The sequence below is a fragment of the Panthera leo genome, chromosome A2, assembly GCF_018350215.1.
Source record: "Panthera leo isolate Ple1 chromosome A2, P.leo_Ple1_pat1.1, whole genome shotgun sequence".
In the NCBI taxonomy this organism is placed as follows: domain Eukaryota; kingdom Metazoa; phylum Chordata; class Mammalia; order Carnivora; family Felidae; genus Panthera; species Panthera leo.
The window spans coordinates 17,098,392-17,123,684 of NC_056680.1; the positions used below are offsets into that span (position 1 = coordinate 17,098,392).

The 25,293-nt window shown below is 43.7% G+C and overlaps 1 protein-coding gene across 12 annotated transcripts in view; it reads right to left on the reverse strand.

Annotated features, from left to right (window-relative positions):
- The window catches only part of MAP4 (microtubule associated protein 4), a 206,183-nt gene that overhangs the window by 31,033 nt on the left and 149,857 nt on the right, over positions 1-25,293 (reverse strand). For 8 of the 12 annotated variants that reach the window (XM_042929181.1, XM_042929188.1, XM_042929184.1 and 5 more), the window contains 3 exons: positions 23,778-24,938; positions 22,976-23,098; positions 17,633-21,004 (listed from right to left, as the gene is read on the reverse strand). In XM_042929181.1, coding sequence (XP_042785115.1) covers positions 17,633-21,004; positions 22,976-23,098; positions 23,778-24,938 — 4,656 coding nt within the window. The remainder of the gene's footprint in view (positions 1-17,632; positions 21,005-22,975; positions 23,099-23,777; positions 24,939-25,293) is intronic. The other 4 variants (XM_042929193.1, XM_042929192.1, XM_042929190.1 and 1 more) reach the window with 1 other exon arrangement.

Consider the following 25,293-nt stretch of genomic DNA (forward strand, 5'->3'; position numbering starts at 1 on the left):
CCTGCCACCATGAACTTCTGTTAGTGTGAACTAGGATAAACTTGCTTTGAAATAAACAAAAATCTGCACTCATTACCACCTAGAAGGTATAGGGCACCAAACCGGGAACCAGCCATCAACAGGAAGACGACAGAACCCTATTCACAAGGGGCTTACAGTTCTGCCACAGCTAGAAGTGAGCAACGGCACAGAGTATCTGCGTGCTTGTCATCCTGGAGACATACATCACAGAGGAAATAGGAAGCTTATAGGAAGCTTCTTTGTCCATCTCCATTAAAAAAAAAAAAGCAAAAAACCCCCCCCAAAAAAACCCCGTTGGTCTTCTAGGGCTTTTCCACTTACCTTCCCCTAGAAAATACTTGAAAATGAGTAAAAAAACTTCATGAAAACGTACCGAGAGGAATACATATTAGGAGAAGAGGCGATTTTTTACAAACAAAACACATGGTTTAAATCCCCATGAACCAGCTTGTGAATCGGAGCCCTTTGTGCTCAAACTGGACTGGGAGGAAAACCAGCTTTTGTAGACCACCAACAATAAGCTCCATGGGGGGCTGGGGGGTGGGGAAGAGGAGGGCCAGGAAGAAAGACACAGGAGGCAGCCACAAAGCCTGTGACATTTAGCGGTTTATTAAGTGCAAGTCTCTCCTTCTCTCTCCTTTCCCTTCTCCCCACAAATTCTCCCCACCTGCATGCAGAAAGAGAAGACTAGAAGCAAGACTGGGTCAAACATGAAGAACAGGAAGAGAATATTAAATAGCCAGCTTTAAAAGGCTCTTTTTCCACTTGAACAAAAGTAAAATGTTCTCACAAGCGAAATGGAAAACAGAGCTTGCACCCAGGCTGTGCTACTTAACGAGAGGAGGTTTAGTGCTGATACGCCCATTGTGAGTCCACACAGTGGCGGATTTTCAAGCAAGGAAATCAATCAGTTGTGATTGGATGATTTGGGGCTCAGGAATCATCTGGTTCAAGCCAACAGGGAGCTGAGGGGGTGGCAGGATGGGGGATGGGGTGGGTAGGGTGACATGAGGTCAAGCAAGGGGTCTATTTCTTATGTCCACCACCCTCTGACCCCATCAGCCCACGTCCTCAGTCCCCACTATCCATCATGCCAGTGGACAGTCAGGCTGACCTAGCTGGATTCACTTTGTCTACTTTCTCGCCTCACTCCCGGCAACCTTCCAATGCAAAGAATTCTGCTTTCCCCGGCACACAGACTCCAGCGGTAATAAAGCCGCCTAACGCTCCTGCCGGTAATCTGTCACTTTGGTTCCCTCCTTGCTGTCTGCTTGTTCCCCATGGAGGCAAAATTTAGAAACATACCATCACGTGGGGTCTCTTCACACAGGAACGCTGGAGTGCTCTGGGTTGCAGTGACCTCAATTTCTTTCTTCCCTGCCAGAGCCGTCTGTCCTGGCTGTTTCTCACCTCCTTGGCAGACTGGGGAGCATGAATCCGTCCTGGTTTCACTAACATCTTCATGTCCTTTTTCCTTGCTGCTTACTTCAGGAATCTGCTCCAGCTTACCATGGAGATGCAATCCAGCGGTGCCCAGTTCCTTCTTCCCAGAGCTGCTGCCGCTGCTGTTGCTGACGGGGGTCAGTTCTTCTCTCTTCTTGGCCACAGGTTCCTCACAGATGAAAGGAGGTACCTCTTCAGTAGATGGGATGGGCAGCTCCCCAGGGATCAATTTGTAGCTAGCTGTCTGTTCCTCAGCCACCGTCATGGAGCGCTTTATGGCAGGAGCCCCCAGTTTCCTGGGCGTAGGACTTGGCATTGGGCTGCTAGTAAGAGGCAGCAGGCCAGAAGAAAGCTCTTCTCGGGCAGGGAGTTCAGGATATTTCTCTGCAAGGTTGACAGCTGGGGGAACCGAGAGGTGAGAACATTCAGACAGGGCCCGGCGCATTGCTTTTTTCTGCTGGGGTACTTGGTTGAGCAAAGCCCCCTCTTCGGGAGAATTCAATTTCTCCAGCTCCTTCTCGTGGTCTCTGTCATGAGAGCTGTCATTTACGTATTCCTGGGTGAACTCCACCATAGTGATCGGTGGAATGGCAGTGGGTGAATGCTCAATAGTGGGGGCTGGGCGCGCTATAGCCTCAGATAGTGAGGGCTTACATTCGAGCAGCCCAGAGTGATCGTTCACCACCCCAGGCACCCGGCAGCCAGCAGTGATGCCATTCTCCTTTCCCGGAGTTGCTTCCCTCAAGCCCTGAGCCACTGGATGAAAGTTGGGGTTCCAAACACTGGTTTCTTGCTCAGCATCCCGGGTGGGGATGTCAGCAGCCCCAGGGAAATCCAGATCTGGCTGGCTCTTGGTCTCTGGCCCATTCTTCCCTGCCACCTTCCCCTGAACTGTAGAGGCTTTGTTCTCATCTGGCCCCTCTCCGGGTCCCACACGGAACTCAGCTGTCTTCTGGTGTACCGAGTTTCCCTCCAAGGAATGGCAGGTTTCTGAAATCACATACCTGCTCTCAAGGTGACCCGAGGTTGCCTGACACTCCTCGTCCTGCACCTCAATGCTGAGCTCTTTGTCTAGCTTCCCGTCAAAGAAGCAGAGCTTTTTCTGCTCCAGGAAGCTGGCATTCTTCACAAGCCCGTCTTTCAGCTGCCCGTCCATGCTGACGTTCAGTCCGATTTCATTCAGTTTGCCCTCTGTCCTCTGCCACTCAAATCCAGCTTGGTTGATTTCTTTTGGGGGGTCCATTCGGCACTCTGCAGGCTTGCCCTTACAGAGCTGGCTGTAAGCGGCAGTGCGAGAGGCAGGCTGCTTGTCTGAGAGCGACATCGTCTCTTCGACTGCTCTCCCCCCTCGCTCCTGGAGCTCTAACACCACCTACGATCACACAGAGCTGGCAGTGACATCACACCAAGTCCCCAGTATTCACGACAAACCTGTCTTTCCCCCAAAGATCCTCTCTCCTCTAGCAGCTGGGTGCTAAATGTATTTACTAGTGTGAAAGAAAAGAACGAAAAAGAAAGAGAAAGGAAAGAACCTGCTACTTTCTGCACAAATGCCACTGTTAAACTGGAAGTGTAATTTCCTGTTAGCTAGCACTCTGTTTAGATCTGCAGTTTACAACACGGTATGGTGCCAATCTGGGTACTGAGGATAGTAATCACTCCCGCTTTTACTGATATAGATACATGTATACCCACACGTTCACTTATCTGACACTATGCCCACACTTCCTCATTCACCCACTCAAAAAACTGTTTTAAAAATAGTCAAGACTCATTTGCCAATCCCTAGTCATAACCCTTAAAGAACAATGATTTCAGAAAATGGCTCAAAATTTCACTTAAAAAAAAGACCTTACTATAGTGTCAAAATTGGAGGCATTCATTTCTCAGAGCATGAGTGGGTTTGCTGTCACAGCGACTCACCAAATTGACTTGAAAACTGATTTGAGTGGAGTCCCCAAATCTCAGTGAGAGCTTCACCTGTAGTTCTATACTATGGAAGAGTTTAATAAAGGGTTCCTCCCAGGATCTCAGCAATCAGGGCTTTGGAGACATGTATTCTAGTTACAAGACATTTGAGTGACAATATACCCCTTGCACTTTTACTCCTGACCCTGCTCCCCACCAGTTCCCTGGACAAGCCGGGTCCCCCCCCCTCCCCCCACTGCACCAGCCCTGCTCTTTCTAGCTAGCCGATTGCTTAGTTGCCATGTGAACACACTGAACTCTGGAACACAGGGACTCTGGCAATCTGTGACACAGCCCCCTGCCCCTGTTTAATCCAGCACAGTCCTTTGCTGTGCTGGCCTCTGAGCTTGTTAACTGTACATTCAGGACTGAAATATCCAGAAAAGAAAATTCTTGGGAAAAAAAGTTACACTGAGAAGACAGGCCGTATTCTACCTTAAATTAAGCTGATTTTTGTTGCTTCACCTGTAAGTCACTATTATGCGCTAACATAGGATACTCCGAAATATTCTATCAAGGAGGAATACACCAGATGCCTTTTTCCAAGATGAAGAAAATTCAGGCTGGATTGTTTTAAAGCCATCTGCTATCAACTACACTGATCTGGCTACAATTTTTTAATAATTCTTTTAGAAAAAAGGGCAGAGGGAGGCAAATCATAAGGGATTCTTAAATATGAAGAACAAACTGAGAGCTGCTGGAGGGGCTGTGGGTGGGGGGGATGGGTTAAATGGGTGATGGGCATTAGGGAGGGCACATGTTGGCATGGGCACTGGGTGTCACATGTAAGAGATGAATCACTGGGTTCGACTCCTAAAACCAAGACACACTGTATGTTAACTAACTTGAATTAAAAAAAAATTTTAATGTTTTATTAAAAAAAAATTTTTTAACGTTTATTTATTTTTGAGACAGAGAGAGACAGAGCATGAACAGGGGAGGGGCAGAGAGAGAGGGAGACACAGAATCTGAAACGGGCTCCAGGCTCTGAGCTGTCAGCACAGAGCCCGACGCGGGGCTCGGACTCACGGACCGTGAGATCATGACCTGAGCCGAAGTCGGCCACTTAACCGACTGAGCCACCCAGGCGCCCCTATTTTATTTTATTTATTTTATTTTTGAGAGAGAGAGTAAGCGGGGAAGGGGCAGAGAGACAGGGAGACACAGAACTTGAAGCAGGCTCCAGGCTCCCTTGCTGTCGGCACAGAGCTCAAGAGGGGGTTCAAACCCATAAACTGGGAGATCGTGACCTGAGCCGGAGTCGGACACTTAACCAACTGAGCCACCCAGGTGCCCCTAACTAACCTGAATTAAAAAAAAAAAAAAAAAAGAAAAAAGTTCAAGTTAAGATTGCTCTCTTTGATCTATAAAATGTGATGAGATTACCAAAGCCCAGCCCAGGAAAGTTTCCTTAACTGGAGCCTCTGTCTCCAAGTACCCTTTCTCTACTATTCACACCACTCACATCACTTCTCTCAAGTCCCCAACCATAGTGCAGAAGCCAACTGTATACGCTTTCTGCATTAACTTCAGTACGTAACACTGGGCTATGTTGATGGTCAAGAGTGGCAGGGTTGAAAGCCTCAAAAAATGTGCTTTTCCATTTAACCTTTGTCCTGAACATAAACTGAGCCTCTCCTTCCTCTTGACCTTAAGTAGTTTAATAGCAATACATGTCAAAGCCAACAAAGGTTCCTTGGCAAGGAACCAGTGTCACCTTACTCTACCACAAAGGTCATGATTCTACTAACGAATTAGGGAAAAAGAAAGATGGAGAGTCTTGGGTACGGAAAGGCTTACTGATAAAATATAGCTGAATTCTGGCTTTCTTATCTTTTTATACAATTATGTATGCATAATATAGGATGAAAATTATGAACGCCTGCAGGAGGCTGTTGTAATGCAGTCCAAACATGCCAGATGCAAATCTTAGAAAATGCCTTAGAAATTAGGTATGCCTCAACAACCCCACCCACTGAGAAACTAGTCACTCCCCACCCCTAATACACACACACACATACAGCCTCAATTTATTGATACTTTTTTAAAAAAAATTTTTAATGTTTATTTATTTTTGAGACACAGAGAGAGCACAAGTGGGGAAGGAGCAGAGAGAGAGGGAGACACGGGATCTGAAGCAGGCTCCAGGCCCCGAGCTGTCAGCACAGAGCCCGACGCAGGGCTCAAACTCACGAACCACGAGATCATGACCTGAGCTGAAGTCGGCGCTTAACCGACTGAGCCACCCAGGCGCCCCAATTTACTGACACCTTCTATCTTTGGTTTGTGGGGAAAAAAATAATTTGGTTTGGAGTCAAAAGACCAGGTTTTAAAATTTCTCCGTGTCATTTACTAGTTATGACTCTGAGCAACACACTTAACTGTTCCTGGCTTTGGTTTGTTCCTCCGTAAAATGAGGGGGGCCTTTAAGGTGCCTTCCAGTGTCACAGTTTTAGCACTTTTACGACTCAATGAAAAGGCTGAAATATGCATCAAGGACTCACAGGTCTGCTGCTATGTCCAACTCAGAGTGGTTTTATTTTAACTTGGGGCTCCTGATGGTAGAGGACTACCTAGGGGATGTATGTAGCTGCAAGTCTGACAAGAGGGGCTGAGTTGGCTGCCATATTCTGAAAGGGCAGAGACAGCCTAGGTGAAGAACAAGCATGGACACTTGTTCCTCTGAGTCAAGTGATTTTTAAATTTGCGCCCCTAGAGTCCAATGAGTTTTAGTTCTAGCCAGCCTATCCAGAGCCTCCCACTGGTACCAACAACAAATGAAACAAACAAATGAAGCTAAGGCAGTAACTAGAGTTGTTAAGTCCCTGGTATCTTCAAATCCCGTGTATCTTGTCTCAACAACTCTATCTATAAATAGCAAACTGCAAACTGTGAGTCAGCCAAAGACCAGGAGCAGGAACCAGGAGAATGAAGCTGGCGGGTCACAAAGAAGCACATATTCTAGACTGTGGTTCCTACTACACATCAGAAATGTGGTCAGCCTGCAAGAAGACAATGTTCGGCTACTGTGCCAAGCAGAGGCCTCAGTGTTCGAGGGCTCAAGAGTCAGAGAGTTGAAGAAGAAATCGGAGAGGTCAGTGGCCAAGAAGTATAAGCCCAGACGGGAAGCCCAGAGTACAGGCGAGTGCCCAAGACATCACGTCAGCTAGATGCTCAAGCTTGCACATAAGCCTGGTGTCACCTAGGGATCTGGGTTTGAGTACAACAGGAGAACATAGGGCATAATATGGGGACACCCACAGAATCCATCTCTTGTGTAGGTGTGAAGCAACAGAAGATAAAAACCATCTAACAAGGTAGCTAACATAATGCACCCGCTGATGCTAGCTTAAAAAAAAAAAAACAAAAAAACTAAGAAAATGTATTCACGTATGAAGTAGGTTTTACTGCTTCCAGCAGGGAGTTTGATGTGAAACGATAAAGTATTAAGTCCCTGGACTGGAGAATTACTGCATGACAATCCTTCTGATAAAGGTAGGCAAAAATAAACAAACCACCACCACCAAGAAACACCATACAAACCCTAATTTCAATAACACACAAGAGAAAAAGAAAAGCTGGCTCTCAAAATCGGAGAAACTGCCTAAAGAAAATAATATCCTATTCTCCAAGTCTCTTTTAGGACAAAAATCATTTTATTCTGTTTTGAAATTTTTATTATCGTCTTTTTAAGTTTTAATTTGCATTACCGGTGCTCATCACAAGTGCCCTCTTAATCCCCATCACCTATTTTCCCCATCCCCCCCAACCCCTCCTCTCTGGTAACCGTCAGTGTGTTCTCTGTAGTTAACAGTCTGTTTCTTGGCTTGTCTCTCTCTCTTTTTTCCCCTTTGCTCGTTTGTTTTGTTTCTTAAGTGGACAAGGGTCATTTTATAACAACAGTGCTGCAAGGACAATGACGTATGTGCTACGGTACAGGATCTGAACGCTGGAACTCCTCTAACTTAATCTTCTCAATTTACAGAAGAGCAAACAGGATCCAGAGGGGGGGGAAATGCAATGGTTTGCCTAAGATCAAATGGTGAGCTAATGGAAAAGCCATGTGGAAGATGCTTGGTCTTTGACTGACAGGCTTCCCACACAACTGAGCAAAACTACATCTTAGTCACTGGATGCCTCTCCTCTTCATTGTTTCTTTTTTGCTCAATAAAGAAAAGTACTACAGACTTTAATTTACAATTTTAATTTACCTTTTTGTGATTAATTCAAAGCTTCCAAAACTAGTATACAATGTGTACACATGTGGTATACGTGTATGTGTGTTTGGGGGGCAAAACAAGCTTGAAATAAAGGAGACAAAGAAGCAACTGCATTAAGATTTAGTGTCCATCTTATACCTTTATCACGGTATTGTTTTCATTGTACAAAGAATGAGGAAGGTGTGAGCAACTTCTTCCTTAGTGATCTCTGGTTATTAGTTTCCATTCTGAGAGAACTTAAATTTACATTAATGGTTTTTCACAGCTCAACACTGTGAGCTTCCCCTTCATGGTGCTTCTGCACAGGCAGGCAGGTCCTGCTTCCATAGGAAAAAGTAGAGATCTAGAGGTTTTTACATAGGGAAGGGGACAGAGTAGATTATAGTTTGACTACACTATTGCTTTTGTAACACATACCAAGGAAGAAATCACAGGGAACAAGAATTAATGGGTTTAAAGATTGCCAAATGAGGTGAATGCTATCTGGCTCGTGAAAAATGGGGAAAATCTAGGACAGACTAATTAGTAAAAACTGAGGCTCTGTCAGTGCTCTGGTCCAATTCAGAATTATAGACAGAGTTTCACTCAGGAATGCACATTCCCCCACAGGAGACAGCTGTAGCAAGGAACTCAAATCTCCCCAGCTTCTGTGATACTTTATCAGGTTCTTAGATGACACACTTACATGATACCTTAAAAGGCTGAGCACATCCAGGCAAAAAGAAATCAAATCTACTTAAGAACCAGAAGGCTTCAATTCTAGACTCAGCTGCCACTGGAATTCCTTCCTCTTGGTTCCACTCCTACACCTTCAGAACCCACTTAAATGTCACCTCTGTGAAGTCTCCCAGACCCCCACCCCCAAATCGGCTCATTCATGTTTTTACAATATCATACTTGCTCACACTCTATTTGGAAACTACACCATAATCGTTTACTTATGTGCCTTTCCTGGGAGCTACCGGAAGGCAAGAAAATGATGAGTCCATCTTTGCCATGGTGGTGACCAGCAATCTGATACAGTAAGTAGGCTCTCAGAAAAGTTCTGCTTAGCGGAAGGATGAATGGATTCCTTGAATACGGACTCTATAATTTGACTTGACCCTTCCCATCATTAAACTCATCTAGAGAGGTTCCAATTTGGAAGGTCCTTTGGGTTAAAGATTTTTAAGTTCCACTCTGAGTCTAAGGAAAGTACATAGATACACCCATGTGTCTGGTCAGTGGGTGGTTTCTAAGGCTTTATTTATTTATTATTTAATTTTTGACACTTAGTCCTTTTTTGAGAAAGACAGTGTGAACGAGGGAAAGACAGAGAGAGAGGGAGACACAGAATCTGAAGCAGGCTCCAGGCTCTGAGCTGTCAGCACAGAGATTGACGTAGGTCTTGAACTCACGAACTGTGAGATCATGACCTGAGCTGAAGTTGGATGCCCAACACACTGAGCCACCCAGGTGCCCCTCTAAGGCTCTTTTATGAGACCATATAATGACATGTCTAGCCTCCAAGGGTGCTGGCACAACTTGCAGGTCTCTGAAGGTCTCTGATCTTAGCAGACGTACCGGCAGATGTTTCTGTTTTTGTCTGTACCTTCAGCTAGTACCCAACCTGTTCAGGGCCTTGGTTTTGATATGTTCCACAACTGGTTTCTCTGCATCTTTCCTAGTCGTTACCAAGGCAACAAAACTACTTTCCAGATTGACCAAATGTTCCCCGATATTGTCTCCAGAAAACAATTTCTAATAAATTATCATTACAATGACAGTCAATAATTCCACTGATTACAATGACTGATACTCTTTACTAATAAAACCTGAAGGTTACAAAGTTGCAATCTAAGTTTCTTACCTGAAAGTAAATAATGTTTGTGTTTATATATATATATATATATATATATATATATATATATATATACGCACAACCATCTCAAAGCCATATTCTACTGAATTTCAGAAATGTTTCTTAGTACATATTTAACTCAAGAAAACTGTTTCTCCCTAATTGAGTTTCAAAGATTGGGAAATAGATAGGATTTAAAAAAAATGAAACCAGCAATCTAACTTATGTGACTCCTGATAAAAGTAATTCACCTACTGGGACCCAAAAAATGGAGGCCTGGCTCCTATCACAAATCTAGAGCCAAGTCAGCCTGCACTTTTGGGAAATGCCTCACTGTCAAGGTAACCTAATATATACCAATCACAAACCTCCAACTCTGCTTTAGTTAGCCTAGAAAATAGGACCTGCTAGTCTTATAAGGAGATCCCCAACCTCTTAGTCACTCATGCTGTCATGCAGTGCCTCTTCTAATGCTCTATAAAACTCGCTCTTGCCCCAAATTCCTCGGGAAAAGTGCACCTCTGCTTGTTAGGCACTGTACTCCCCCAATCCATGGGTTGTTTTCCTTTGAATAAAGGACATCAAACTCCTATCTAAACTGGATTATTTTTGTCATTTGACACCCTTAAGCATTAAAATGTTTATAGATGAAAAGTCCCCCAAGAAGTATGACTTGGAAATTCTAACCCTTTGTTCTTTTAGCATAGTATTGACCTTCCCATGGCCTCAAGAAAGAAGAGAGAATCATCCAATTAAAATAGGTAAACACCCCCCGTCCCACATCACTTCCAGCATAAAGTCTAATATCCTCTGCTTACGGAGGCAACAGACAACTCCCAGGACCCTTTAAGAGCTTGTATTCTTTCTCTCAATCTCATCTCAAAATGTTTCACAGATCTCCCCGCTCCCCAAACTTGACTTATATGCCAGTCACTCCAAAATGTTTGCTACTCCTCAAATATTCCAGGCATTTGTACTTCACTATGCCTTTACGCAGTCTATCCCCTAGAATGTTTTACCTGACCTAGCTCTATAAACTCTTAGCTCACACTGTATTATAAAACTTCTCTCATTAGAGTAAAATTATGTTTGTGTTTATCTCCCCACGCTAGAATCCTGGAGAAGCAGAGAATGTGTCATTAATCTACCCTTAGAATGTGGGAGTAATGTTACCTGGTGTCTGCTGAATGAATGAATGAATGAATTAAATTACTAAAAAGTCCAAATCATTTTGAGTGTCCACTGTTCACAGTGTAACAGGAACATTGTATGATAATTAGATTTTTGTTTAAACTTATACAAATTATCGGGGCGCCTGGGTGGCTCAGTCGGTTAAGCATCCGACTTTGGCTCAGGTCATGATCTCACGGTCCATGAGTTTGAGCCCCGCGTCGGGCTCTGTGCTGACAGCTCGGAGCCTGCTTCGAATTCTGTGTGTCTCTCTCTCTGCCCCTCCCCCACTCATGCTCTGTCTCTCTCTCTCTCTGTCAAAAATAAATAAACATTAAAAAAAAATTTAAACTTATACAAATTATCGTTGCTAAACAGTTTAAAAATTACCAATTTCAACCTGCTCACAGCTGAGATGGCCTGCATTAACATTTTAGGTTAAAAAGAAGAGGTAAGGGATGGGGCGCTGTCGGGGGGATGGGGCGGGGCTCAGGTGGTGAAGCATCTAACTTCGCCTCAGGTCATGATCTTGCGGGGTTCGTGATTTTGAGCCGGGGTTCGTGATTTTGAGCCGGGCTTTGGGCTCTGTGCTGACAGCTTGGAGCCTGGAGCCTGGAGCCTTCTTTGGATTCTGTCTGTCTCTCTCTCTCTCTCTCTGCCCCTCCCCTGCTTGCACTCTGTCTCTCCCTCCCTCAAAATAATAAACATTAAAATTAATGTTAAATTAAGTGTAAATTTTTTTAATAAAAAAATAAGAGGTAAGGGGAATAAAGAGATGATCTCTTTATTGTCCACTTTATATTTTACTTTATTTTATTATTATTCTTTTTTAAGATTTTATTTTCAAGTAATCTCTATACCCAATGTGGGGCTCGAACTTACCACCCCAAGATCAAGAGTTACATGCTCTACTGACTGAGCCAGCCAGGCACACCTGTCCACTTCATATTTTAAAGAAACAAATATATCTGCAACACCAAAAATCAGAAGCTAAATTGTTTTATCATTTTTTTTTTCCTGAATCTGCCAATGCTATTGTCACCAGAGGACAAAAGTGACCAGTGAAGGGAGTGTGAGGGGAAGAACCAACCTCATCAAGAAAAACAAAAAAATTTAGTGTTTATTTCTTTTTAAGAGAGAGAGAGGGAGAGCAAGCAGGTGAGGGGCAGAGAGAGAGGGACACACAGAATCTGAAGCAGGCTCCAGGCTCCAAACTATCAGCAGAGAGCTTGACGCAGGACTTGAACACACAAATTGTGAGATCATGGCCTGAGCCGAAGTCAGACACTTAACCAATGGAGCCACCGAGGTGCCCCACCAACCTCATTTTAAAGTAGAAAAATTAATATCTGCTGGACTCATTTCAAAGAATATTTATATGCACTGGGTCAAATGAGGCAAACATTAGCACAGGTTCTTTGAGGGTTGAGAGAGTTTAAGACAGTGCTGAACATATAGTAAATTTCAAAAAAAAAAAAAAAAATGGTAGCTATTTGGGGCACCTGGGTGGCTCAGTCGGTTAAGCGTATGACTTTGGCTCAGGTCATGATCTTGGGGTTAGTGAGTTCGAGCCCCGCGTCAGGGGCTCTGTGCTGACAGCTCAGAGCTTGGAGCCTGCTTTGGATTCTGTGTCTCCCTCTCTCTCTCTGGCCCTCCCCTGCTCACGCTCTGTCTCTGTCTCTCTCTCTCTCTCTCAAAAATGAATAAACTTAAAAAAAAAAAAATCTGACTGTTGATTTCAGCTCAGGTCATGATCTCACTGGTTTGTGGGATCGAGCCCCACACCTCAGGCTCTACACTGACAGTGCCGACCTTTCTTGGGATTCTCTCTCTCCCTGTCTCTCTGCCCCTTCCCTGCTTGTGCTTGCTCTCTCTCTTTCTCTAAATAAACGAACATTTTTTAAAAATGGTAGCTATTTTGAGTTGTATGACATATACAATTTTCCACTACATTTCTTTAATAAACAGCATTTTAAAAAACAACAACAGAGAATAAGCAGGTAAATGGGAAGAAAGCGGTAAGGAAAGGAACTATAGGAAGGGCACTATAGTTAAGAAGAAATATTACTTAATCGATACTTTACCAGTTGTAAAACTGTAGCAAGTTTTAAGATTACAAATGTAATCTTCTCATCTGCTGAGCATATTTTATTTGTAAAACTGTTAGGATTTGGGGTTTATAAATTACTTCAAGTTTCATGCCAAGAGAACTTCCCACCATAAACCGACGTTTCCCAGCTGTTGGATGATGGGCTCAGGCAAACTAAAGAAAATGAAGCCAGAAAAAAGGAGGCTAGGTTCTAACTTTGGCAAAGGGAAGGGCCTGTCTACAGGGATCCGTGATAACTATCGCACTCAGGGAACAACATGCCAAGTGCACCGTCACGCACAGCTCTACCTGGCTGCTGGTGAAGTGACAGCATTGACTAGACTCCAGTAGAGGGAGGCTCTTTCAAACTGGCTCTTCCATTCACAAAAAACAGTCCCAAAGGAAGTCCTTTTCTGCCAAGGTGAGCTCAGATTACCTGAAGTATCACAATCCTCCCTGCCTAGAACAACATGCAATATATGTGAAGAAGCCTTCTGGTAAAGTTTCCCTAAACTTGAAAGTGGCATGAAAAGATAAAAGGAGAGGGAACACTAAGCCAAAAGAGACATTAGCAGTCTATTCACTCTCCCTACTTCCAAAGAGGGTTAAGACTCACAAAAGATAATTCATTTATAATTTTTAATATGTCATCAGGCATCATATGTATGTCAAGCTCAATACTATGTGTTAGGGAAAACACATGAATAAGTCAGACACAGACTCTGCCTGGAGAATAAAATGCTAGACCGAGTCAAAAGACCTAGATCCCAATCCCAAATTAGCCTCTGATTCAAAATGTATGTCCTCATGAGGTATTTCCACTTCTCTACCTAAAAAAGTACTTACTTAGTGCTTAGACATTAAGAAAATATAATGACTAATTTTCCACCTTTTTCTTTTTAAGAACCTAAAACTTCTGGAAGGTTCCTCTGAGAAAAGAATGAGAAAAGGACAGGCCCTAGAGTTGGAAAGACTTCGGTTCAAATTCTGCCTCTGCCACTATACTATCTGCATGACCTTAATGTGGAGAGTCTCCATTTTTCTCATCTATAAAATGGAGAGAATACTATGTAGTATTGTTTTTTTGTGTGTGTACGTGTGTGTGTGTGTGTGTGTGTACTTACCTACCTACCTACCTATAGATAATTAGGCACATGATATTAACAGATGGTAGTTACTATTAATTGCTAGCAATCTAGGAGTGGGCAGTTAACACGAATGATCTGAAGTGAAAAACAAAGAAAAAAATATAGTAAGGCCAGGCCTACAACCAGTTGTGGATGAAACATCACAGCCTACACGGAACAGTGGTAGTTGGGTATGAGGGGCTACCCTGCCCCGTCCCCTATCACAAATCACTATACTCCCTGTTCCACTCAGTTTCCTGCCTCAGACTCCAGGCTTACTTGAAGCTCTGTATCTGCACATTCTCCTGCTTCTTGGACACCTTAGAATAAGTGTCACTAAGGGCGCTGGGAGGCTCAGTCAGTTGAGTTGGTTAAGTGTCTGACTCTTAATTTTGGTTCAGGTCATGATCTCATGATTCGTGGGATCAAGCCCTACATCAGGTTCTGTGCTGACAGCAGGGACCCTGCTTGGGATTCTCTCTCTCTGCTCCTCACCCTCTTGCACACTCTCTCACTCTTAAAATAAATAAATAAACATTAAAAAAAAAAAAAAAAAAAAAAGAATAAGCCTTACTAGAAAGATACAAGATCTGCAAGAAGAAAACATCAAAATACCAGTGAGGGACAAGGACATGTAAACCTGAACATGTGAAGTTACTGAACATGGCATGTTACTGTGTCGTTGGATAGAAAACCTCACCATACAAGACAACAACTCTCCCCCGATAACCGATACATTTAATGTGATTCAAAGAAAAACAGTGACTGGATTTTTGTTTTGTTTTGTGTTTTTACAAAACTATACAAGTCAATTCTCAAATTTTTATGTAGTAATAAGCAAGGAGAGTCAGGACAACTCTAAGGATGAGAGTGGGACTGGGTGAGGAGTGGGACTGGACTAGACCTATTAGATATGAAAATATACTATGAAATATGAAAATATACTTTTCAACGAGAAGACCAATGAATCAGAAAAGAAAATCCAGAAATAGACCAAATATGTACAGGAATTTAGAGCATGACAAAGGCAGCACTTCAGTGGGAGACAGATTAAGACACATGTTAGTGGACAACCGAGTAATTCTATATCACATCTCATAAATACACACACACACACACACGCCAGGAAATTCTAGATTGATCAAAGATTCAAAATGTGAAAAACTAAAAACAGAAATTATTTTTATAATCTCAGAGTAGGGATGGTTTTTATAAACTCAATAATACACAAGGAAGCCCCTAAATAAGTAAAACCCAAAATAAATCCACGCCAATAAATCACTGTTCACCTGTCAGATCAGCACACAAACAAAAAATGTGCACTAGTGGAGGAAGGCCAGAAGAGCAGGTACTGGTATACACTGAGGGTGAGTACATCTCTGCGGCCCTGTGGGGAACAATGTGGCAACACCTGTCAAAATTATGAACACGTTCTTCAAACCAGAGAGTCTACTCCAGAGGTCCCTTTTATTACACAGATGTACCTGCACAAGTATGCAAGTATGACATTCTGTATATACAGGGACAGTCTATGCACCTTGTTTCTAATAAAGAAAAACCAGGAGGGGTGCCTGGGTGGCTCAGTTAGTTAAGTGCCTGACTCGATTCAGGCTCAGGTCGCGACCTCATGGTTCTTGAGTTTGAGCCCCACACTGGGCTCTGTGCTAACAGCACGGAGCCTGCTTAGGATTCTCTCTCTCCCTCTCTCACAAATAAATAAACTTTAAAAGAAAAAAAAGAAAAGAAAAACTAGGAAAAGCTTAGATGTCTATCAATAAAGAAGTGATAAAACACATTAGGGTATATCCACATGATGCAATACTATACAGCTGTTAAATAAGAATGAGGTCCCCTTCTTTGTACTGATTTATAAAGATTTTTACAATAACTGTTAAGTTTATAAACCAAGGCACACATCAGTATGTATTATATGTCTCATCTGTATAAAATCTGCAAATATATATGCTATTGCTTCTTTATGTGTAAATTTTCTCTGGAAGGATGTATAAGACACTGTTAACACTGGGTGTCTCTGGAGAGGGAAACTTGAATGGGGACTGATGGAGGGAGGCAGACTTACATTTAAGTGTATACCCCTTTGTACCATGGGAATGTACTAACATTCAAAAATTAGTTAAAAAAATTATCCATTAAAAAAGTATACATTGTCCTTAGGGAAAAGGTGTGATCGAAATCTAGCAGAAACACCAAATTTTGCCTGAAACCCACCATTCTCTCCTCAGCCCCTTTGCAAGGCCACCTCTAACACAAGTCTCTGGTCCTGGCCTGGCCAAGGCTGGGCCCTCACGGTTCTCAAACTTCTGCTTTGCTTGCTCAAGAATCAAAACAAATCCTCTCGCTACATTTCTTTAGAAATACTGAGCAAAAAGAAATGGCTAGAGTTCAGGAAAACATTACCCTTGAAACTAAAGAGTCTACAAACTCTAGACAAACTCTAGTAAAGAACCAGAAGTGTTAATGAAGGCTGGAAAGCCCTCTACATATGACTTCATTTCCTGCCTCGGTAATAGGGTAGCTAACAGAAGAAACATAAGAACAGAAAAGACGAGAATGTCTTACGCAGATAAATGACCTTTAGTATTCTCTACACACACAGCACGTGTTCCTCACTGGGTACAAATCCATGCAAATCACAAGCTTGACCTCAAACAACAAGGCCACACCATGCAGCACATCATCCCCTGACGAAGCCTCTCCAAAACCCCAGGGCCAACTGGTGTTATTTTAATTTCTGGAGTTAGTAGCTGCATCATGCGAGGTGGGAAACAGCATCATCTGTAAGCTGAAAAAACTCAAACGCCAGGAAACATCTTTTCGAAGGTTAGGCTCCGGGAAGCTATGATTAGATGTATACTTTTCAGGGAAAAAAAAAAAAAGAAAGAAAGAAAAGAAAACATTTCTAAATCTCAAAGGAATCATCTTGCTCAATCTCATTCCAATAACTTGACTGGTGAGATCCAAAAAGGGCAAAATTATGAGGAATCTCACACTGGCAAGTTTTATGAGTTGTCCGTAGATGTAGAGTATGTTTTACAGACAACAACTGATGCCCCAAGCTCTGCCCAACATGCACCTGGAGTCAATGGCTGTGAGCATCAAAGTGGTAAAAGATGTGGTGCGACACTGACAGATCATTTCCCACTACTCAGAAACACAAAGTCTGTGCCTACCAATGCTGGTCCTCATATGGGGAAGACCATTTTCACGGATTCTAAAAGCAATTTGGATATTCAGTCCCACCAGCACAAGCTACAAATATATACAGACAAAAAAAAAAAAAAAAAAAAAAATCCCACGCATACAGCTGAACTTGAAATGTTTTCTTTCCTCCTGTGAATCCTTATACAAAATAATGATTAAATCTGGCTGTAAGCTTTACACACAGGAGGCAAAAAAAAAAAAAAAAAAAAAAAATTTTTAATGAAGAATAGTGGATGGTGACAGGCCTTCTGCTAAACAATTTATTGTTTGAAATTCTACTTCCTCTAAAGCTCAAGGTTCAGTGCTGGGTAAAAAAGGCATGCAACCAAGTCACCAGCCTCCTCAAGCTGGACACAAGGCATGCCCTGGCTGCAGAAAACACGTCATTAGCAATTACACATTTTCATGCCAACAAACCAATGATTAACAAGGATGATTAGAATCTGGACGGAACCGAAGCACGAGCTCTGTGCCTTTTGGATGCTGACTCAAAAGCCACAAGCACACACATCGCCCCATGGCAGGGTCATACCGCTGGACTTTAGTTGCTTGGATCTCTCTCGCTCCTGGATGGGAGACTTTGGCAAAAGTGGAGTCAGGCCTCGGGACTTGGTAGGTCTCATGTAGCCTTTCATCGGTTCTGCCACTCTGCCTTTATCTTCCTTCTTCCCTTCTCCGGGTGCCTTGGGTTCAGACTTTTCAGTCATTGTGTCAGGTGCCTCCAAGATCTTATCTTTGGGCTCCGGGAGTTCAAGATCCTCGGAAGCAGTCACTATTAACTGATCTACCACCTGCAACGGGGTAGTCGCAGCTTTGCCATCCAAGGAATCGGACTGGAATTCTGGTGTTGCCAAGGAAATCGATTCTGATTCAGTGATTGGAGAAGCCAGGTTAACTTCTTCCACTTTATTTTCTTCACTTTTCGGAGGCAAAAGAGCCCTATCTACCTCCTTATTCAAACCATCTGGGTCCTTGGAATCGCTACTGTCAGCATTTTGGTCCTCACACAAATTGGGCTTTTGTGCTTTGTCTCCTAATAAGTTGGGGATTTGAACTGGAGCAGCACCTCCCTCAGACTCTTTCTTTTCAGTAACTGGGTGTGTTGGAAAATTATTACCATCCGCACACGTTTCTAGGACTCTGACCTCACCTGTTAGGCTTTGGTCTTCTACTGGCACTCTGGAAAGAAAGTGTTCCTTTGCAAGCTCTGTGATTTTTTCTATTGAATGCTTAGATGCACCACTGGGCACTGACTCAGATTCTCCTATCACATGTCCTCCCTCTATCCCTGCTTCAGTTTTCACGGGATCGGCAAGCTCACCTTTATTCTTAAGACAGCTACCCCCCTGACGGTTAACTGTTTCTGTGGCTGCTGTAGAAGTTAGGGTAACTCCTCCTGTGGTTGTAGAAGGCATAACAACGGAGGGGGCCTTGGGTCTTTCTTGATCTGGGACTCCATCTTTGCTGCGGTTATCCACCACTAATGATGTGGATATCTGGGCTGGAGTTGTCTCTTGCCCACTTTCTGCCAAGGAGTTTGGAAAAGAAACACCCTCCTTTACTACTTGAGAAGCAGGAGTGGGTGGTCCTTCACAGGCTGCTGACTCCCGAGCCTCTGGAGAGGCTGACTTATTCATCAACCCTGGTGGTGTTCTGGGGCAGGTAAACGTAATATTTCTATTTTCATCCACGTAGCCCATTCCTTCAATTCTGTGGTCCCCTGTGGTTTCCATGGGAACATGTATTTTCGTTGCATCTATCTTATTCTCCAGAAGATGCTTCTCGGGAAAACTATTTTTAACCTTTTTACTTTTTCCATCATTGCTCCTTTTATTTGGTTTGTCAGCCACTGCAGTGTGTCCCTTGGCTGCATCTGTCTTATTCTCCTCAGACACTACTGAAGGAACAAATCCTGCCCCCTGGATTTGGTCTTGGCAGCTCACATCTGTCACCTTGGTAGCTGATTCAATAACAGCAGAGTCCTTGACTGTGTTTGTTTTGTTCCCACCAAGAGCTTTGTTCCCAAGCTCAAAAGAATTAACCTCAACATTTCTCCCCTTTCGGTCACCTACTTCCACTGTGGGAAGAGCTAATGCATGTGAGAACAGAGGACCATGAGTTAAGGGGAAAGGGAGTCCTAAATCCTTGTTCTGATGAGGAGTGCTACCAGTATCTCCATCTTTCCCTACAAAAGGTGGGCTGGGGATTTCTTCCTTGCTCTCCATTCGAGCAGGCTGTGTGGGATAATTATTTTTGAACTTTTTGGTTTTGCCCTCACTACTCCTTTTCTTAGGCTTTTCAGAAATCCAGGGAGCTGCCTCACCATCCATCCAAGGACACTTTCCTTCCTTGCTCTGGTTACTGACACCCGTATCTACAGCTGTGGCTCCTTGTTCTGCTCTAGCTCCGGAAGTCTGAGTAACGCCTGACCCATTTCCCAAATGAACTAATGTGTGCAAGGTGCCTGCCCCCCTAGGGTCGGCTGTCTCCATAGGCTTCCCCGTTACCACTGCCTCAGGGAGATCCGCTGAGGTCCCTGATGGCTTTGAAGAACCCAGCTCCTCACACTTCAGCCCAGCAGTCATTCTTTCAGTTCTAGGGGTCGACTCACTTGGTGCAAGAACAGCTGGGCCATCCTTCCAGCTGTCCAGAAGAAACGGTGGCTCAGATCTTGCTCTACCCTTCCCAGAACTGGCTCTTACCTTCCCAGAACCCGCCCTTCCCTTCCTGTTTCTGCCGTCCCCTGCCATTCTCTGAGATGGCTCATTCCCTAACCCAGGTACCTGAACTAACACCTCGTCCTGCGGCTGCCTGGAAGCCAAGATGCTCATCTCTTGTCTTTGCTTGGGAAAAGCTTCCTTTGTTAGTTCTTTAATCTCTTCAGCTCCTTCCAAAAACCCTTTCTGTCTGTCTTTCTGCAATTCAGTCACCTTACTTTTATCATTCCCTTCTTTTAGACTACTTCCTAATGAGGCACCAGCTGGCAAAGTGGGCACGAGAGTAGGCAGTACTTTTCCTGCTATGGGTTTGGAACCCCCAACCACAGACTCTTGGTCCAAGGCAGGAGAGCAACTCTCCTTGGGTCTGATCTCCAAAGGAATTTCTACTCTGTGTGCAGAACATTCTGTCAGGGGTCCTTTTAGATCGGGCGACCCTACTGTCTGGCTTTTATCCACAGGGGTCTTCGGGTGGGGTGCACGCTGTGGTTTGCATTCCTCTTGTTGCAGTGATTTCTGGTCCTGGCCCAGTGGTACTGACTTGTTATCTTTGACCTCTGCTTCTATTCTTGGCTTGGGCTGAGAACTTCCTACAGTTTTGGGGGAAGACTTTGTGTCTTCCAAAGGACATAAAGGAACACTGAGACTTTCTGAGATGAAGGTCTCAGCTACCAGTTTGGCAGCTATGGAATCCATTTCACAGTCCTTTTTTAAGGTTTCTCTGGATGCCAGTCCACCTTCCATGCCCATAGTGGTAGATAAGCCGGGGAAAACACCTGACTGCTGCGTGTCAGCTGCAAAGGGATGACCTTTATGGTCGTCTACACTGTCATCATCCCAAGGTCCCCCAGCCCGGGGTTGAGAATATCTCTTTTGCTTTGGTTTCTTCTTTTTTTTCTTCATCATCATCGGTGGGCTTTCTATATCCCAGGCTTCCCTGCCAAGATCTCTCTTGGGTTCAAGGAAGTCAACATGAACAGTTTTCCTTTGGTTCCCAGGATCACCACAGGGAGATGAACCAGAGACCCAACCCAACTCAGACAGAGAGCAGGGTCCCAGCCCAGGATCAAGAGTCTTCCGTGGAGAAGAGACTCCCAGCAGCTCAGGAGGGACCCTGGCAGGCCTGGGCCGAGTGGACCTGCGGTCACTGGGTCTGCACACTTGTTTGCCTTGTATGGGAGGGGTACCTGCAATACATGAAGTTGGCCAAAATTCCAAACAGAAAACTCCTTGTTATTGTTTCTTTTTAAAAAAAAAAGTCCATTTACTGACTCAGTTAAGTCTATTTTCACCAACCTACATACTATTTACAGTTTTTTTCCAAAACATTTCTCACCCTCAGCTGGGATCAGCAAATACTTAGCAAAGATCATCATCTCAGGCAAAGAAAAAAAAATTCAGAGATCTTCTAACCTTCTGTAACAAGTACTGCCTGTAAATCTCATCAGATCCTTATTTACATTTGTCATTATTTTTAATAGGTACATAAATCCCAATTCTACAACAAGATGATAAGCTCCTATCTCTTTGGTGACATTTGTTAATTAACTGAATGAAATACATATGATTTTGGACAGAATTTATAATTCTAAGAGTCTGTCACCAATATTATACTAATTACTTGTCAAATTAACCGGATCGACTCTGGGAAACAGACCAGAAGGCCAGACTTATGCTACTGGGGAGAATAAAAAGGAAGAAGATAAAAGATACTAAATTAGTAATTTGGCCAAAGAAAAATCCTCATCATTCCAGAACCAAAACCTTCTACTTTGAAAGACAAATGTGTTAGATTTCAATGTTCTGTTCCTAAATGTTCTTCCTGAAAGAGAAAGATAAACATAATGCCCAGTAGGGTTATAAATTAAAACAACTAGGATAAGCACCCTTGGAAAAGTTTCAGGAAATCAACTGGTCCAACCTCCTGTCTCTATGTCGATGCAGTATGGATTCAAGATCCTGGGAAGAGTGTCACTAAGAGCAGGTCTAAGACAACTCTTATCAAGTCAACCCAATGAAATGACTTCGGAGGACATTAAAATATACTTAAGTAGCACTTTTGCTCTTTTTTACCCTCCAAAGTCCTCCAAATGCTACCCTATATTTAACACCTCAGGTCAATTACTGCTTCTCTCAAAAACTGCAAGGCTTTAGTACCCCCACAACACCTATAACATTTAATTTGGCAATTAACCAGCAGCTATTTGGTGCTATTTTATTCAATTATTATATAAAACTTTGGTTTCAGAGTTCATGCGCCTGGGAACTTTCCTCACCATCCAGGCTATGATATAACAACACAAGGGCAATGGCCCACACTTAAATATCTGTGTGCCTCAGCATGGCATATTTCATACACAATAAGGACTTGATAAATCTTTATTGCTATGTTGAGTCACTAAAACAACATTTTAAAAAACCAAACTTTATTTAGCTCCTTCTTGGGGCTAGACAGTATGCAAGCACTAGAGATTCTCAGTGAAATAAGTCAGGGTCCCTGCCCTCAATCTCCCCTTCTAATCACAGTCACAGAAAAGTAAGCAGAGAATCATTAAGTGGTTAATCATATACACATGCTTTTGGCTTACATCAAAAACCTGTAACCTTAAAGTTCGCTGAATGATCAAACTCCAAGTTAGAAAGTATCTTGGAGTAGTGCCTCTCAAAGTTTACTGTACATAAGAATTATCTGGAGAACCTGTTAAAATGCGTATTATGATTCTGAAGGTTTGAAGTGGAAGCCAAGATGATGCATTTCTAATAGGCTCCCAAGCAATGCAGATGCTGTTGGGCCATGAAACACACTAACTAGCAAGGGCTTACTAGTAAAGATTTCCGTAACATTTGACCAGTGCATTCCTCTTATAGCTGAATAAACAGCGACACAGGAAAGTTAAATAACCTGCCCGAGATTACACAAGATAGCATAGTGGACAGCTGAACTGGGTTAAAATTTAGGTGTCTTGAGTCGATGTAGCAGTAATTTGAAAATATGTAAGCTGACTTTCTGCCTAAACAAGACCAAATCTGTCCAAGACAGAGAACAGACTTCCTAAACAATACTACTGATCACCAGAAACCAGGGACAACATCCACCATCACCCCTTTGCTCCCAGTTGAAGTGGTTTCAAAGAGTCCCCTTTGTTACCCTAACTTACCTGAGCTCTCTGAAGAAAGTTCAGAAGGCTGACTACTGACAGGTTTCTTCTGGTCTTGTTTCTCTAACACAGAATCCTCATCTGTTGGCACGTTGTACTTCTGACCCACAGCTGTCACTGGTTCTGGATGTAACAGTAAAAACCACACAAGTTTTAGAGCAGCAAGATTTCAGCTATTTTTCCACCTTTCAGAAACTCGAATCAGGAATGGTTTTTGAGGAATGAGCGATGGTCCTCAGAGAGCAGCAGAGAAATGGAGTGGTAGCTAGACAGTGAAGTTGGGAAAGTTTTTGTTTTGTTTTAGATGGGGAAAAATAACAGATATTTGTACATTGGTGGGAATGAGCCAGTGGAGAGGGACAAAGATTGGTGAGAGGCAAGAAAGGAAAGAATGGCCAGGGCAGCATGCTAAGTAGGCGAGAGGAGATGGGATCTAGTGCAACCTGGAGAGACTGGCCACACCTAGGAGCAGGGACAGTTCACCTACAGCAACAGGAGGGAGGCAGAGACTATGGAGACAGCACACAAGTAGGCAGATGAGGTAGCACAAGTTTGTGAAGATTCTCTTTTGTGGCTTAAGTTATCAACAAGGAAAACAGACCAGCAGAGAAATAAGGAGGAAGGTGTTAGAAACTGGAGGAGGGAGAAGGTGAGAAAGAACTGTCTAGAAGAGCAGGAATGTGTGTAGACTTGTAAAATACAGTGTAAGTGTCTGTATTTTATCTGGCACAACGTGTGTCCCTCACCTTTCTGGAGACTACACGCCGGTAGACAGAAATAAGGAGTAAACATAAACCCATACCTGGTGAAATGATAAAAGTAGATGCAGCTGATGGCCCCTCATCCCGGAGAGATTTTAACTGGGCCTCCTCACGTACTTCTTCCTGTGTCTGCGCAATTTCCATGTCCTTAGCTGGAACGGCTGCCACCTCCGTTTCTGAGGGTGGTGCAACATCCTTGGCTGGACTCACATTGTTGGCCAGGGTGACCTCTGTCCCAGGGGGCAGAGCCATATCCTTAGCCAGAGCAATCTCTGTTTCTGGAGGCTGAGGCACATTCTTGCTCAGGGTTACTTCTGTTTCTGGGGGCATAGCCACATTCTTGCCCAGGGCCATCTCTGTTTCTACAGGTGAAGCCAGGTCCTTCCCCAGGGCCACGTCTGTTTCTTGGGGTAGAAGCACATCCTTGCCCAGGGGTACCTCTGTTTCTAGGGATGGAGCCATGTCTTTCACTGGGGCCTTTTCTGTATCTGGATGTGGAGCCATATCCTTGACTGGGGCCACTTCCATTTCTGGGGGCAGTGCCTCATCCTTGGTCAAGAAAATCTTGGTTTCTGGGGGCAGTGCCATATCCCCAGTCAGGGCCACCTCTGTTTCTGAGGACAAGGCTGCCTCTTTGGCTGAGGATATTTCTGTGGGTGACACAACGTCCTTAGCCAGTGCCATTTCTATTTCTGAGAGTGATTCCACACCCTTGGCTGGGGTCATCTGTCTGTCTGTGGGTGCTACCATGCCCTCATCTGGGGACAAATCCATTTTTATAGGTGGTGCCCTCTCCGTTTCTTTGAATGGTATCGCATCCTTAGCTGGGGCTACCTCTGTGTCTGTGGGCAATACCATATCCTTGGCTAAAGATACATCTGTTTCTGTGGACAAAACAGCATCCTTCACCGGGGCTTCTTCTGTTTGTTTGGGTAGTACCATGTCCTTGACTAGGACCATATCTGATTCCATAGATGATTCCATGTTCTTAGCCAGTGTCACATCTGATTTGATAGAAGGATCCATGTCTTTAGCCAATGCCACCTCTGTTTCTGTGGCTGGTGCCATGTCCTTGGCTGGAGACATCTCTGTTTCTCTAGATGGTGCCATATCATCAGCCTTCAGTCCCATCATGATTTCCAATGCTTCTGTTGGTGCCCTCTCTTCTGCTCCCTTCTTCACTTCTACTTCTTCAGCTGGCTCTAAGGGAAATAAGTTGGAAATTTAGAACCCATCATCGTCTGCTCAGAGGTCTACATTCAAAACTTACTTTCTGAGAGCATAAGAGTATCTAGATTTTGTGACCACAACACCCTAAACATAACTAAGAAGCTGTCTAATTAATGTATTTGTGTCCACTCTTTGATAGTCCCAATACTTCGAAGAATAGGATACTAAGAGAATAACTCGTGGAGGAGGAAAGGAAAAGAAGAGGGAAAACACAGGTTTAAAAATAACAACAACACAGGTACACAGTTATTTTAAGAATGGGAGGGCGCCTGCGTGGCTCAGTTGGTTGAGCGGCCGACTTCGGCTCAGGTCATGATCTCGCGGTCC